Source organism: Diceros bicornis, chromosome 17 (genome assembly GCF_020826845.1).
Source record: "Diceros bicornis minor isolate mBicDic1 chromosome 17, mDicBic1.mat.cur, whole genome shotgun sequence".
Taxonomy (NCBI): Eukaryota; Metazoa; Chordata; class Mammalia; order Perissodactyla; family Rhinocerotidae; genus Diceros; species Diceros bicornis.
In genome coordinates, this window is record NC_080756.1 from 11487855 (window position 1) to 11503669 (window position 15815).

At 58.0% G+C, this 15815-nt stretch overlaps 2 protein-coding genes across 4 annotated transcripts; both read right to left on the bottom strand.

The window, feature by feature from the left end:
• Positions 1-55: 55 nt before the first annotated feature.
• On the bottom strand, positions 56-10364 carry GLI1 (GLI family zinc finger 1). 3 transcript variants are annotated; one of them, XM_058557811.1, is made up of 13 exons: positions 10243-10364; positions 9881-10008; positions 6945-7092; positions 6622-6714; positions 6156-6351; positions 5753-5897; positions 5310-5399; positions 5084-5221; positions 4594-4743; positions 3863-4027; positions 3140-3370; positions 2293-2560; positions 56-1869 (listed from the first exon to the last, which is right to left on the bottom strand). In XM_058557811.1, the coding sequence occupies exons 3-13, from the start codon at positions 7042-7044 to the stop codon at positions 125-127; spliced, it is 3321 nt and encodes a 1106-aa protein (XP_058413794.1). In that variant the 5' UTR covers positions 7045-7092; positions 9881-10008; positions 10243-10364; the 3' UTR covers positions 56-124. The 3 variants fall into 3 exon arrangements, with proteins under 3 accessions (XP_058413794.1, XP_058413795.1, XP_058413793.1); XM_058557812.1 differs by having other exon boundaries at positions 6945-7071; positions 9881-10028; XM_058557810.1 differs by having other exon boundaries at positions 9881-10028.
• A 2275-nt stretch (positions 10365-12639) lies between these two features.
• On the bottom strand, positions 12640-14472 carry INHBE (inhibin subunit beta E). The gene is made up of 2 exons (XM_058557449.1): positions 13937-14472; positions 12640-13678 (listed from the first exon to the last, which is right to left on the bottom strand). The coding sequence occupies exons 1-2, from the start codon at positions 14232-14234 to the stop codon at positions 12921-12923; spliced, it is 1056 nt and encodes a 351-aa protein (XP_058413432.1). The 5' UTR covers positions 14235-14472; the 3' UTR covers positions 12640-12920.
• Positions 14473-15815: the final 1343 nt, after the last annotated feature.

Here is a 15815-nt window from a genome sequence, read left to right on the forward strand (position 1 = left end):
ATTCCTCCCCCACACATATACAGACTGTATACAGCCCCCCTCCCATACCTCCCATCCCTGGGGCACCCCGGGGGCTATGGCTCCTCCTCCTGACTTCCCTGTGGTGGGCGGGATTCCCCACTCTTTAGGCACTAGAGTTGAGGAATTGTGTCTCCCCTGGCAGGGATCCCAGTAAGACACTCATGTTGCCCACAGCCATGTTGGGGGGCCCAGAGGGAGGTGGGGTGTGTTCAGAGCTGTCCCCCTGGTCATGGGAAAGGGGAGGACTCAGGCCCTGGGCCTCATCCAGAATAGCCACAAAGTCCAGCTGAGTGTTGTTAAGATCAAGAGAGTCCAGAGGGTTACACACCTGCCCTTCAGGAGGAGGGTACAAGGCAGGACCCCCTCCCAACCTGCCCACCTCAGGATGGCCACAGCTAGGGTTGGTGCCCCCCATCTTGAGGGGCCCATAGCAAGTGGGCAGTGGGGGCAGAAGTCGGGGTGGTGCTGCTGCCCGATGGGAAGACTTGTTTGACCCCACTGCAAAATTTTCATGGCATGGTGAAGGGGTGGGATAGGAGCCTGACTTGTGATGGGGCAAGTTAGGTGCAAAGCCAGGTCCATAGGTGGCCACTGGGGCCTTGGCAGGGCTCGGACTAAGCTGAGAACCCCCCAGAAACTTGGGACTCTGGTAGAGAGATTCCTGGACTGGGGGATCTCCCCTGCCCCCACTCTCCCACAGCAGCTCCTGTTGAGACTGGACATAATTACACACAAGCTGAGCCTTGAGCTGTCCTGTGGAATGAGCGGGGGAATCAAAATCCAGGCCAGGCCTGGATTCTGAAGGAAGATAATCAGGGGGTGGCTGGGGATAGGGGCCTGCCTGGGGATACTGGGGAGGGGGAGGCTGGGGGTAGTGAGAGAACAGAGGCTGTGGGCGTGGAGGCCCCTCGTTGGGGTGGGCATTGAGGCAGGGTGCCAGTCCTGTGGAGTCAGAACCCACTGGACACCCCTGTTCTGGCTTGACCTGCACTTGTCCATAATGTTCAAGACGAGGACACTGGCTGTAGGCTCCAACTGGAGGCTTGGGGCCTGGGTACAGCCCAGTGTGGGAAGGAAACTCACCCCATGTTTCTGGAGTGGGGTCAGGATAGGAGACCTGCTGGGGACAGGGATTGGGGCTGTAGTTGGTGGGTGGACCAGGCCCAAGAGGCAGGGAGCCTGGACCCCTAGCTCCATAAGGCTCAGTCGCTGCCCCATCAGGTCCCTCGTATCCCAGAGTATCAGCAGGTGGGAAGTCCATATAGGGATTCAGACCACTGCCCATCATGGAGGTCCCAACCTCTGGTTCCTCCCGTAGCCCTCTGGTATCCATGGTGACATTCTCAGTGATGCTGGGGGGCTGTGGTGAGTAGACAGAGGTTGAGAGCTGGGGATCAAAGTTCCGTCCTCCCCCTGCCACAGTAGGGGGTGTGTGGACACAGCCCAAGCTCTTGAACCGCTGGACTCTGGCTGGGGCAGGGCGGTCAGCAGCCCGGGCTGGGTCACTGGCCCTCCGGGTGACCCCTACATTGGGATTGTATCCTGGATACTCAGCTCGGCTTCTCCAGGGAGGTGCAGGAAGACCCCCCATCCGATCCAGGCTGGGTGCTGCGGTGGGTGGGGTACCACCTCCCCTGGCTGAAGCGTATCTTGCCCGGAGCAGGTAGTGCTGGGCAGGCGTGAGGCCAGGCAGAGAGGATGCCCCATTCTCTGGTGGGGAGCCTGGGGGGAAAGGGGAGGCCAGGGAGGAGCGGCGGCTGACAGTATAGGCCGAGCTGATGCTGCTGGAGCTGCTGCTGCGGCGGTCAAGGGAAACTGGGGGGCCCAGACGGCGGGACACAGGGCTGCCTGCAAGTGACGGAGAGAAAAGGCAGGGTGGTCAGGGAGCCTCCTGAATGTCACCCCTGCCTCCCCCATGGGATAGCCTTGTCCTGGAATCTCAGGGACAGGCTCCTTAACTCTAACCACTCAGTTCTGTCTCCTCCTTCTCCCATGCCCTTTCTGCTTCTGTGTCACCAGGGATTCAGGGCCACTGTGAACAGTTGTACAGGTTGTACACTGCATGATCCTAGGGGACAGCATTCATATCATAGACTTTGTATATCACAACAATTTTCTGATAGATGGAAGGAAAGTGTCTTAAGGAAGGGGGACCTTTTTCTAATTGTACAAAAATGCTGTATGGAAGCCCTGAAGGGTGAAGTCCTCCCTTCAGCCTCAGGGAAGGTCCAGATCTCAGCCCAGCAACCACCTGCCACACCCAGGTCTCACCCGTGTGGGTCAAGCTGGGCAGTTTGATGCCCCGGGGCCCTATTGGCCGGAGTTGATGTAGCTGGTCCAGCCTGAGGTTCTCAAGGCGGCGAAGAGTGGACAGACCAGTGCCAGCAATGCAAGGCCCCTCATCCAAGCTGGACAGGTCCTCAGTGCTGCCCCCTGCATTTCCAGTCATTTCCACACCGCTGTCTGTATTGGCTGCGCTGCCTGCTGGGGAGTGGTCACTGCTGCAGGATGACTGGGCCCCAGGGCTTGGCTGTGGCTTCTGTGGGGAAGATGAGGGCTGAGGGTGGCCCCCTTCCCCCTTCCCCACAGCTCCCTGAACTTGGTGAGGGGCTAAAGGCTGTGTCCCAGTGACCGCTGGGGCTGAGGGAGGCTCACAGGTGTAGGGAGGGCTGGGCAGGTGAGGGACAGGGGCAAACTGGAGGAGCGATGTTGATGAGAAGAGCCTAGGCTGGAGCACAGAGGGCCTGGGCTCCATTCGGACTCTTAGTGCTGTGACCTTGGGCAATTTCTCTCTGCCTGAGTTTCTCCATCTGACAGTGGAGAGAGTACGTTCCTTTCTTGTGAAGTTGTTGTGAGGAGTACATGAAATTATACATGTAAAAGGCTTAGAACAATACAATATGTCCTATATAAGAATTCGCTGAACCAATTAAATAATTAATTGCACTAAAATCCCTAGATTTTGGGTAGCCCAAGGAGCAAGACTGGGACAGGAGACTGGAAGACTGGCCACAGAAGAGTGATTTCCACAGGAGGGATGGACGGCTGTGAGGGGACCAGAAAGACGGCGGCAGGGCAGGCGGGGGTATGGAGGTGGGGGTTGCCCCAGCTGTCTCACCATGGCCCCCTCTGGCACGGCCAGTCTGCTCTCCTCCCTGATGGGGCCTCCATCTCGCTCCCTCTTGGGCTCCACTGTGGAAAGGGACGGTGGCCGGGCCAGGGGGCCGTCCCCTCGGTGCCGCTTGGTCACGTGGGCGTCTGGACCATGCACCGTCTTGACGTGTTTTCGGAGCGAGCTGGGGTCTGTGTAGCGTTTGGTGCAGCCAGGGAGCTTACACACGTATGGCTTCTGTTGAGTGGAGGGGGGAGACGGCGGGCACAGGGGTCAAAGCCAGAGAATGCAGAAGGAATGGGAAGAAGGGGTGGCATCGAGTGAGGACAAGGGGCAAGGGGGGGTCACAGCACCCGAGGAAATCAGGAGACTGGGGCCCATGGAGTAAAAGATGAGAGGGTCAAGGTTGATTAGGAAAACTGACGGCCCAGGCCTGGGCAAGGTGAGGGGTGAGCCCAGGTCTGTGAGGCCTCATAAATACAGTGGCTGAAGGGACCAGGGTCCCTCTAGTTCGAGTGGGTCTGTTTTAGGTTAGCCCTTTGGCTGGTTAGAGGGGTGTGTGGAAAGTGGAAATTCTTGGTTTCAGAAAGGCCTTCTCCCGGTGAATTACATGCGCAGGGGAAACTCACCTCTGTGGAGTGGGTGCTGGGCTAAGGGGTTTCCTGGGGGGGGGGTCTCCCCAGTGGGTGGCTTCTCAAGAGGGGAGGGTCTCTCAGGCAGGGCATTCACCTCATTGGAGTGGGTCCGATTCTGGTGCTTGGCTCGATCGCTGGCGTTGCTGAAGGCCTTGCTGCAGCCCTCGTGCTCACACATGTATGGCTTCTCACCCGTGTGGGACCGCAGGTGCGTCTTCAGATTTTCGAGGCGTGAGTATGACTTCCGGCACCCCTCAAACTAAGGGATGTGGGGGTCAAAGGACAGCTCTCAGAGAGAAGGATGTGGAGATTAGAGGAACCCTAAATCTCAAAAGGGACATCATCAGAGAATATAACTCGAGGTGGGAGAGCACTGGGGCTTCAGGAGAATTCCCCAAATTCGGGGACAAGGGCAGGCAAGAGGTGGGAGAACAGAAGTAGCTGGAGGCACTGGCCCCTGCATGGGGGCCTTAGACTATCTCAGGATGGGGTTGTCCTGGGGGTGTCTTCTGTCCTTGATGCGGGGCTTCTCCATTAGGCAGAGTAGTAGGCACAGTGCCTAGGGCCCACAAAAATATTTTAATTTCTTTTAAAATCGAGGGAAAAAATTAGCTTTTGGGTCCAAGAAACTGTTCTAATATATAATATCAATATATTCATCTTTATACCAACACAGTCATAAAATACTATTTTTTAATAATTGTTTATGGAGGAAGGGGTCTATAGAGGCAAAATTGCCTAGGGCCCATGAAAGTCATAACGGGGCCCTGCGTTGGTGGGGAGCCCCTTGGTGGGGACCCTGAGCTCGGGAAGCGGGTGCCTCACCGTGCACTTGTGTGGCTTCTCGCCCGTGTGTCTGCGCATGTGGACCACCAGCATGTACTGGGCTTTGAAGGGCCTCAGCTCCCTGGAGCAGCCCCCCCAGTGGCACACGAACTCCTTCCGCTCCCCATGGATGTGCTCGCTGTTGATGTGCTGAGAGAGAAGATGCAGACAGAGGCTCTCCGAGGTTCCTCCATGCCCCGGAGACCCAGAACAGACCTTCCCTTGACCTCTCCACCCCACCCTATTCCTCCAGGGCTCCGCCTCATGGGGGAAGAAGGGGCAGGAAGAACATCATAGCCCACATCCTCAGTTCCTCCAAGTTTCTAAAACAAAGCCACAACTCCTGAGTTTCTGCCTACCCACCAGGGCACTCAACCTCTGACCTCAGTATCCTCTGACCTCCTGCCCTCAGCCTGACTCCACAACATCCCACGGGAATGTCCTATAGGCTCCAGCCAGCATTCCTGCTCCCCCCCCAACCGGGGCTCACGTGCACTAGCTGCTCCTGGGAGTCAAATTCCTGGCTGCAGCCGTCCCAGCGGCAATCAGTCTCATACACGGATTCAGGCTCAGGCTTCTCCTCTCTCTCCAGGTCCTCCCGCCCATCCAGCATCCCCAGCAGGGGATCCTAGGGCAGGAGAGGCAGTCCTAGGTCACTTGGGTGGCAGCTTTCATTTTGCTCAGGTTCCAGAGGTAAAGTCCCCCTCGCCCCTTACCTGTGTGCCTGTGGAGTTGGGGCTGGACATATCACCTTCCAAGGCCTCCTCGGGGCACTTGCTAACCAGGCTGTCCAGCTCAGACTTCAGCTTCCCCAAGGGAAGAGGTGAGAGTTTTGAAGGTAGAAGTGGGAAGAAGGAAGAGGGAGCCCAGCCAGGTCTTCCTGCCCTGAGCAACCCCACCCCAGCAGCTGAAACCCCTGGGTTTGGAAGAGACTTCCTCCTCAGACTGCACTGGTGAATGGGGTGGGCGAAAGGGGATCTCATTTGGAAGAGTCTGATTCAACCCCCAGGAGCAAACCCCAGCACCCATCCCCCTTTATTTTTCTGGTACTGAAAACTTTCATATCCCCTGTTCTGCCTTCATCGTCCCTCTAGAAAGTCCACCACCCTCACACTGAGCTGAGCTGAGGGACATCAGGTGGCAGTAAGAGGACTCTCACCTGGCACATTGGGAGGGGTCCCCGGGACTGAGGATGTGGCATCATCCCCCCGTGGGTGGGGTCATGGGGACCGCAGGGCTGGACCCCGAAGGAAGGCGAGGTCCCTTTTTGGTGATTCATCTGGGGTGGGAATCCCAGAGACGGGCTGGGGAGGAGGAGGAGGGGAGGCAGTTATTCAGGACTATCATCTCAGAAAGTCTCAGGGGTTCTTGGGCTATATGGAGGGTTCTGGAAGACTTGGTATGGGAAGCGGTTGAGGCAGTCCTGGGGAAGTACTGAGGAGGGCTTCAACGCCTTTGAAATGATCAAGATTCAAATAGGGTCAGGTGGTTTGGAGGGCTTGAGGCTTTTAATGGGGTTTGGTAGGGTGTTTAGAGGGCTCTCAGCCCGGGGCTGTCTGCACCTCATGGTGCCAATGGAGAGGTGACCGTAGGAGCCTCCCGGAGATGCACAGCGTGAGTTGATAAAGGCCACGAGGGAGCTGGGCGAGGTGCGGATAACTGTCTGCAGGTCCAGGCTGGCGTCCGACAGAGGTGAGATGGAGAGTGCCCGCTTCTTTGTCAACTTGACTGCACTCCGGGGAGGAGGAAAGAGTGGGGCTGGGGCAGGAAACAGGGGAGATTGGTATGGTAAAGGGGCATGTCTCTTCGTGCACCCAGACCCATGGGTCTTGACTCTCAGCAGGTAAGTGACACTTGACTCTGCTTTGCCCTATTGACACCATCTGTGACCTCCTGATCATGCTGTGACCCCTTGCTCCCATCTCCAAGCATTTCCTGTCCCCAGTTAGATCCCTTGCCCTCCCACTTTCTCCCTCAGGACAAGTCCCAGAGGGGCAGAAAGGGAAGAGATGTTGCCTGAGGCCTCACCCTCGGTGCAGCTGTTGGTCTCTCTGGTTGGCCCATAACTGTGGGGGCCGGACATGAGGTTGGCCTGGTGGCAGAAGGGCAGACCAGACAGCCCTACAAAGAAAGACAACTAGAATGGGGGATGGGAATGAAGGACATATAAGGCCTCACTTGAAACCCCAGGCAAGGCCTGATCCCATATTCCAAGCCCATGTGACATGGGGCCTCAAATCTTCCTGTAGATGGGAAGCTGGCATAAAGGGTAGCAGATGGAAGGGGGATCCCTGGGGCCGGGTGAGAGATCTGCCAGTCCTCAAGGCCGGGGGATTGGTGTATGCACTGACCTTCTGTCCCCATGCTGGGGGCCCCCTGACTGGGGAGGGGCCGGAGACAGCAGGGCTCGCCATAGCTACTGACTGGTGGTGGGGTCATCGAGTTGAACATGGTGTCTCAGAGGAGAGTGTGGGGACACTGCAGGAGGGGAAGGGAGATCTGCAAGTCATAAAGGCAGGAGGGAGACAGGGAAGGTCAGATAACTACCTCAGGCATGGAACCCAGGGCAGAGCTTCCTGTGCCCTCAGCCCCTCCAAGACATCTTCCGTGGGAAATCGAGTTGAAATGAGCATCACTCAGCTAAGGAGAGGGTGAGGAGAGAAGTCCCAAAGAGGCAGAGGCAGTCTTGGCGATCTCTGTGGGAACTGGGTGGGACCTTTGCCTGGGTGGTCTGTGTGTGTGGTGGGAGGAGAGCGGGGTGTGGACTAATTGTGCCTATATGAGCTTCAAGTGACTTTATACCATGGGCCCTCTCTTTCCTCTTGCTCAGACCACGGGCCAGCTTTGACAGGTGGGATGGGGAACTCATGCGGAGCATCTGACTTCAAGCCCTGGGCTGGCTCCTCTGCCTCAGCCCCTTTCCCTCTCCTTCATTTGTTCCTGCCCGGGGACAGCCCGTCTACAGTCTCTCCAGTGTCCAGCAGAGGGCGCTCTCGCCACAGCCCAGACAGAAGCTGCTGGGGCCAGGAGAGATCACCGACGATCTGCCCTTTTCTCCCTATGGCAGAAAACTGTGTGTAGAAGGGGATAAGGTTTCTGAGGGGAGCCTCCCGGGTCTATTGGGTGAAAGGATGAAATGTTTTTCTGATGTTATTCTGGGGTGGTTTGAATCTGGGCTCCCATCTAAATTCTTTTGGTCTGTTTTGGGAACAGGAGAAGGACTATGAAGGAAGGCTTTGAGAGAATGAAAAAATGAAGCCATCATCCATTAGAGAGGAGTAGTGAAGGAGGAGAGGCTGCCGCTGTCCGCTTTTCTCCTCAAACTCCAGTTTTTATTCCGCCCCGGGTTTTCCGGTTTCCCGGGACTGAGGGTGGGGTGGGGCGGGGTAGGGTGGAGAACGACCGGGAGCGGGCCGGCCGGCGCGGTGGGTGATCCCGGGATGCTGGGATTTAGGGTGAGGGCGGGGTAAGATGGGGAGCGGAACCGGGACCCCATGATCCAGCCCGAACCCCGCAGCCTGGGCTGTACCCTTCCTAACTCCTCCTTTCCCAGCGGAGATCCGGGTCCCGCATCCAAGACCTCCCAACTCGACCCTGGCACTAGGTTGGGTGGGGGGGCACAGCTGGCTGGCAGCTGGATGGGGGGACACTTCTCCCGCCTCCTTCTATGACTCACCCAGGGGAAGGAGGCGGGGGCTCGCAAATGACCCCCCAAACACTAAAGAGACTCCCCCAAACGTGCCTACTCTCATCGTCCTGCCCCACAGCCCAGCCGCAGGGGAGCAGAGTTGGAAGTGGGGCGACATCCCTCCTCACCCACGCGTGCCACAGCCCACCCACGTCTCCCCTTCACACTAGTGAAAGAAAAATTTCGCCAACTTTTCCAGCTTGAGTTACGTTTCCTGGGGTGTGGGTGAGAGCGAGGATGGGGCAGGGAGCTCCAGGGTTCCCCTGCCGGAGCCCTGAATCATCTTCTGTGTCTCCCTATTTTCCAGAGTCCCCCTCGCACCCCCGCTCCCCAACTCCCAGGAGTCGGCCCCGCCCCCTTCTCCCGGTCCCGCCTTCCCCGCCTCCGTGCCTTCTCGGCCCACCCAAGTCGCCGCCGCAGGCTCTGGCTGCAGACGGCTCCGCTTCCCCCGCCCGCCCCGGGAGCCCAGTCGAGCGAGCCGCAGTGGAGTCGGAGGAAGGGGGGCGGTGAGAGGCGGGACACATTCTTCCCTCCTCCCCTCAGTGCATCCAGAAAGCTGGCAGTGGCGCGGGGGTGGGGGGGGCACTGTTGGGGAGTGGGGGTCCCCGTGGCGGCGTGGAAAAGAAAGAAGAATGCCGAAACTGTAGGGAGAGAAAGTGGGTAAATAAAATAAGGTGTGTATGGGGAGGAGGAGGTGCCAGGACACCTCAGGTTCCCGGGTGTCCCGGATGGCTTCCCAAGGGTTAACCCCTCCAGACCCCCGGGAACCCCTTAGTGACGTCAAGGGCGGGGTCTGTGCCGCCTGGCAGGGGATGCCGGGGAGATAATGGGGGGGGGTCTCTGGACCCCGCCCCCCTAGGGAAAACCACCCTAATTCCGGCCCTCACAACTCCCCCGGGAAATCGCCCCGCCTTCTCCCTCTACTGGACCGTAAAGATCTATCCTATCAAGACCCCAATTCTCCAGCCCCCTAAAACCTTCAGTCCCCGGTCTCTATGGGATCCCCTTTCCCTAATCCTGTCCCCAAAGCTAGCTGCCCAGGGCGGATTGTTTCGGGGTCACGGGGCCTGAAAGAGGCTTCAGAGCGGGGAGCAAGGGCAGGCAGGGTGGTCTGAGCCAGAGGAGGGGCCTCGGTCCCCAGCTCCCGTTTGGGAGGGGGGCCAACAGGGATGCACAAGCAGGCAGCGGCCAGTGGTCCCGCCCAGTCCCAGTAGGGGTCTCCCTGCGGCTGGCCCCAGCTGCCCTGGTGGTCCTGAGGTCAGAGGGTCAAGACAAGGTCTCCTCAGCTCCTCCTTAGCACCCTGCCCACAGCCCTTGGGACTCAGGAGTCCAAATTCCCTGGGGAGTCTTTCTAGGGCCTAAACTAGACACTGGCCCCTCCAGCCACCCTCCTAGTCCAGAAGGCACTCCTCTTCCTCAAAACACATGCACCCGAAAGCACATCTGTCACAAGACAGGTCAGGGGTTCAAGCCTAGCCGCCCCCCGGTGGTTCTGTCGCCTCACACACACCCATCTCCACCCCACCTAGGGCTCTCTCCTTAGCTGTCCCCTCCTTTCAGAAACACTGACGTCTTCCTGCCCGGCGCTCAGAGACACACCTGGAGTTCCCTCTACCACGCAGACCTCCAGCTAGCCGTCCCTCCAGCCTCTTCATCCCAACCTCATGGAAGTGAGATGTTTCTAATGTATGGGAGAGGCAGAGACAGACAAAGAGATCCACGGTTGCCTGAGACAGAGACACACAGACTGTCAGAAGAAAAAAAGATACAGAGAAACGGAGACACAAATGAAAAAATTCTCCAAACTTTCTAAGATCTCACCCCAGGCTCTCCCACCCCCATTTTGCCTCTGGGCCCCAGGTCTCCCTCTTGGCTGGGCAGAGTCCCTCGCAAGCAGAGCATCCCCTCAAGCCCCCTCCCCCACCGCTCCCAGGTGGTCCCCCGCGCGCCCCCCTTCTCACCTCCGCCTGGGCGCAGGGCTCGGGATGCGCGGTCCAGGTCTGGAGTCTGGGCTGGGGGTGTGCGGTGGGGAGGGGGGGCGGACAGGGCCACAGCAGCGCAGCCTCAGTGCCACCCCCACCGCCCTAACCTGGCCCCCAGCCCTCCCGCCGGCCCAGCCCGCCGGGCCGCGAGCCGGGACCACCCGCGAGAAGCGCAAACTTTTTTTTTCTTTTTGCAAAAACTTTTTCTCGCTCAAGCTGCTGGCGCGCCGCCGCTCTTCCCGCTCGCCCCTCACCTCCCTCCTATTTCCCTCCCTCTCACCGTTCTGGAAGATGAGGCGGGGTAACTGGAAGCGAGAGAGGGGGTGCCGGGCTTATTGCACCCCCAGGACCCCCAGGATCCTCCCCCTCCCTTGAGGGACCCTATACTGCCTGCCCCCCCTGCCCCCCCGCTGAACACGCTGCTGCTGGTGGGCAGTAAATCCCGGCATGGATCCTTGGATCGACTACCCACGAAGAGGCCCTGAATCAGAACCAGAAAAAAGATTGATAGATATATGCGGGGGGGGGGGGGAGGCGGGGGGCCGGGGCGACTAAAAGTTCGTCCGAGAAAGATAATATTGAAGGTTGGGTCGTCGACTTTGGCTGGTGCTGATTGAGCATTCCGCCACCCTGTGGTTTATCTGCCGGCTTCACCCATCGGATGGAACGTGAAGGGGTTGGGACAGAGTTGGAGTTTGATGGAAACAGGGTTGGGACAGAGTTGGGGTCGCCGGCCCTGCGCGGAAGGTGAGGGAGTCTATGAAGCACAAAAGAGAGGAGCAGGTGGCTCAGGCTTTGGGTGCAGCGTGTGTTCACAAGGTTACAAAGGAGCCCTGGGGCTGAAGCATGTTCCCTGAGAACCTCCGTTCTCCTTCATCTCTAAATTCTGGAGACTGCGGCCACCTCCGCACCTCTGCGCTGCCCGCTCTCTTTCGGCTCCTCAAGGCTGTCTGCTCCCTCTGCTGGCCATTCTGCCACATCACACCCTCTCAGAGTCTGACTGGAGGCAGAGGAGACTGGGGGAGACTTAGCAGGTCTCCCCACCCAAGGCCCAGTTAGGAGCCCAGGGAGGGGGTTGTATGAGCCCACAGAAACGGAGGGCACACCGGCAGAGGCTGCTAGCGCAGAGCGGTAGTACCTAACTGATAGGCGAGTGCCCTGTGCCTTGGGATTTGTGTTGCCATGGCGACCAGATGCAGGGGAAGGGGCAGCTATTTTAGTCTCTCTGACTTTTCCTTATGAGAAAGGGGAGAAAGCGTGGTGGGGGAAAGGAGTCCCCTCCTTTTATGTCACCCCTCAGACAGACCTCCCACATCCTAGCTCTGCTTCCAAGAACCACTTCCTTGGGCCTGGGGGGTCACTAGGTTCAGTATTCAGTCTGAGGGTCCATGGAAAAAGTGCAGCTAGGAAGACCTCTGAGGCCCTACAAGTATAGGTAGTAATTGGGCAGGGACATTTGACCCTCCTTCCCCCACATGACTTTGACCCAGACACCAGTTATACCCAGAGGGTCAGGCAAGACCAATGGTCACTAGAGAAGAAGGGACCCTACACATGCTCCAGTCCCAGCCATCTGCCCCTTCCCTCAGGCTGGCTCTTTTAGAGCACAGTGCTTTGTCCTCCCCACCGAGGTCTCTAGATCGGCGAGTCTCAAACATTTTGGTTTCAAGACCCTTTTACACTTAAAAATTATTGAGGTTTTGTTTATGTGGTTTATATCAATTTACCATATTAGAAATTAAAACTGAAAAAAAGTTTGTAACACAAGAATACACAAGCACCATCCCATTAACAATGCTGTCAGATGATGTAATCACATGTCACACAGCCTCTGGAAAACTCCACTGTATGCTTTCGAGATAATGAAAATTAAAAAGGCAAATAACATCTTAGTATTATTACGAAAATAGTTTTGACCTTGGGGACATCCCTGAAAGGGTCTCAGGGACCTCCCAAGGGTCCCCAGACCGCACCTTGAGAACCTTTGCTTTGGACCATCACCCCAGCCCTTCTTTATGACTCACACTTGTTGATTTGTTTTCCTTGTTTTTATTAGGAAAGTAGAAACGTTTGTCTCCCCATTGGGTCCTGCCCCCCCAGGAAAAACCAGGGAACTTCTCAGGCCCAGCACCCTTCTCTCCTGACTCCCATTTCTGGGGCTCTCCTGAACACCTTCCCTCAGCCCCTTGCCCATCTCCCTCTTGACCCTCCCTTAAAGCACTTCGACAGCCCCTACCCTTGGCCAGCCGGTTCCGCTGTTCCAAGCCTGCTGGGTCCTCGGTCTGCTTCTCCTTCCCTCACTTGAGGACTTTCTCTTCTTGAGAGAGACTAAGTCATTTTTCTCTGCCTTCTCCTCCCCCCCCCCCCCACCTCTGCCATCTTCTCACAGGGCTTAGGGTAGGAAATCATGCTTTCTGGGTAGATTCCTTTAGAAGACACACTTTCCCTATCTCCCCACACATCAACCAGCCTGGAATAGGCCAGAGGCTGGACAAGAAAGTGCCCATCTGGGTCCCATAGAGGTCAACCCAGTCATATTGCCAGGTGGCCCACTGGGTGGGGCTGTGGATCAGAAATCTGATGCCCCCAGCCACAGATGCCCTTTGCCTGGGAACCCCCAACGTGATCCCTTTACTCCAAACCCCCAGGTCCACTTGCTAGCTGCAGCCACAGGCCTCCACCACCATGTCTGGCACATCCGTCTTGACCACATTGCCTTCACGGTCAAGATAGAGGAGAGAGAGAGGCCTTCGGGCAGTAGGGACACAGCAGGAATTACCAAAGGGCCAAGGGTTGTTGGCCTTGAGGAGGCTGAAGACAGCAGAATGGAAGGAGGCAGCAATGCCGGGGCTGCCAGCCAGATGGGGGGGGCACTGGCCACTGCAGTAATTCAGCTGGTACCCCTCGGGCTGCAGAATCCAGTCCCGCCACCCCAGTTCCTGAAAGTCTACATAATGGTCTCGCCTACAACATAAGGGAGTCTCAGGCTCACAAGTGGGGGTCCTCCTCTTGGCCCGGGCTGCTCCAGGCTCATTGGGCCGGATCTTAAGCTCCAGGAAGGGCTGCTGGTTTCCCGCTGTGTCCAAGAACCGGCGAGGTTGTCGGGCAGCTGTGCTGTTGCCTTCTAGGGGTCTGCAGTCTAGTTGGAGTTTCAGGACACCAGACTCCTCACCCCTCAAGCCACTAGAGGGCAGAGTCAGGGCGTGCCAGCCCGGGGTTGTCATTTGGTGCTCAGCAAGGAGGGCGCGGGACCGTCGGCGCCTCCTCCTTGGGCCCCATCGGAAGATCTTCAAGTAAAGACTGTCAGGAAGGGTGGGGAGCACGTGCAGCCAGAGGCGTGCGTGGTACAGGTGGTGGGACTGAGGAGTGGACAGGCGGAAGGTGAGCATGAAGCTGCAGGTTGCAGTGGAGGAGTCTGCCAGAAAGATGGAGAAGGGACTGAGGAACGTGAGCAGAGATGAAGCTCTGCTCTGAGAGTCCCATAAGCCCGGCCCACTGCTTTCCCTAGCACCCACCTTTAGAAGAAACAGGGACTGCTTTGCGTCCTCCGCAACCAGTCCCTGCCCCATCTCCGCCTCCTCCTCCTACACCCCACTCCCTCTGCCTTTTCTGTCAGTCTCCCCTTCTGCCTCCTTTTCCCCATCTGCTCTCTGCCTGTTTCTCCCTCACCTACCTGTGATGGTAGCAAAGCTGATGACCTCCTCCCCATTCGCTGGAGCCACACTTCCTGGCTGTAGTCTCCGAAGCGCTCTGGTCAGCGCTGCCTGGGGTGGAGGATGAGTTATTCTGGGACGACTGGTCAGGTGCAGCCCCTCCAGGATTTGCTGTTTGGCTAGCTCCAGGACCAGAGCTCGTTCTGCTTGGGGTGCTAGTGTGCGGCCCCCACAGGAGGGGCACACAGACCCTGCCCCCTGTGCCCACACCAGCGCCCACAGCAGCACCAGCTGGAACTGGACATCAGGGAGCCCCATGCTCCTGGCGGATGGCCCTGGGTCGGGTTGGGAGCCTCAGACGGCAGTTGCTCCTTCTGTTGAATCTGATTGCGTGGAGGCTAACGAGGGCACAGCAGCAGCAGACAGCAGTGCCACACCTACCCTTGGCCAAGGGTAGAACCACCTGTCTTCTGTTGCCTGGGACTCAGGAGGGCAGGAAGAGGATGGTCCGATGGGTAGCTCTGTTTAGCGAAGTCTGCCAGTTTGACCCTCACAGCTCATGTCTGTTACTGACTGGGGCCTCTTTAGAGCCAGTGGCCTGGGGCTCCCTCACCTAGTGGTCAGCCGGCAACCTACCCTCTGAGCCTCAGGATTGGCCGGCTGTGCTGCCCATCAGGTCCCTGCAGGGGGGGGAGGTTCCCCCCTGGAGCTCGGGTTTCACCATCTGGCCCTGGTCACTGAGCTTGAGGTAGGGGTATGGGGGTGGGGGGGCAATGTGGACACACATGATGCAAGAAAGAGGATGATTTCACATGCTCAGGCCCCAAGGTCTGGAATTCGGGGGCGGGAACTCCATATGAACGAGGTGGGGCCGGGCCATTTCCCCCCAGACCCCAGTCTTTCTAGGTTGCCCAGCCACCTCTGCTGCAGCAGTTTCCACGAGGCAGCTGGAGTTCCAGTGGTTATTTCTCTGGGGTCTCTGGGTTGGAAGGAGAACTCTGGTGACTTTATTTCTAGCAATGAGGCTGGGACAGGGTTGAGAGGTTGGGGGTGTGGGAGGAACGGAGTCCTCTTGTCCAGGCCAAGGTGACCGTGCAACAGGGCACAGAAGTCACCCCCTGACCCTGCCTGTGCTGGCGGCCCAGAGTCCAGTTGGACTAGAGCACGACGTGGAGGAGGGCATGGCGGAGAGGTGGGGGTGGCATGCTACCGTCGTGTCTCAGGAAACCCAGAGAGGTGGTGGTGGGGTGATGCAATCTTACAGCAGGGCAGAGTCCACCACAGGTGGCAGCGGGCATGGGACTTGGGAGGGCCTGCACCCGTTGCCGGTTCTCTTGCAGGGGACTGTGAGTGTTGCCTAAATTGGGGGCATCCTAGAAGTGGTGCCAAACCTCTGTTAATGGGGTTGGGAAATAGGAGGTTTAGGGGCTTTTAAGAGCAAAGTAATGAGAGTGCACCAGTCCCAGCCCTCCTTCTTACCATCCTTCTTCACTGACTTTACATGGGGGCCAGGGGCCCTCCACCTGGAACTCAGACGGTAGGCCTCATGCTAGCCTTCTCCTTATGCCCCAGTTGCTTCTAGAAGCTGGGAGGAAGCGAGTGTGATTTGGAAATGTGCCCCGACTCCATTTTATTCATTTTTCCCCTATTTAGCCAGTGGGGGCTGTCAAGAGAGACTACTAGGTCTGTCACCAGGAGGAGAAAGGTGTTGCTTTGGGGGCTGGGCCTCAGTACCGCCAGTGTCCACCATGTGGCAGTGCCGAGCTGCTGGACAACAGCACGGCTTAGCGCTGACCAGCTGCACAGGGAAGGTGCTGCTCCAGGAGTGGAGGGACGCAGAGCGCTTCCCAGTCTCTCACTCTGGGGACCCTGCCTCTCCAACAGAAGACAGAGAAGCTG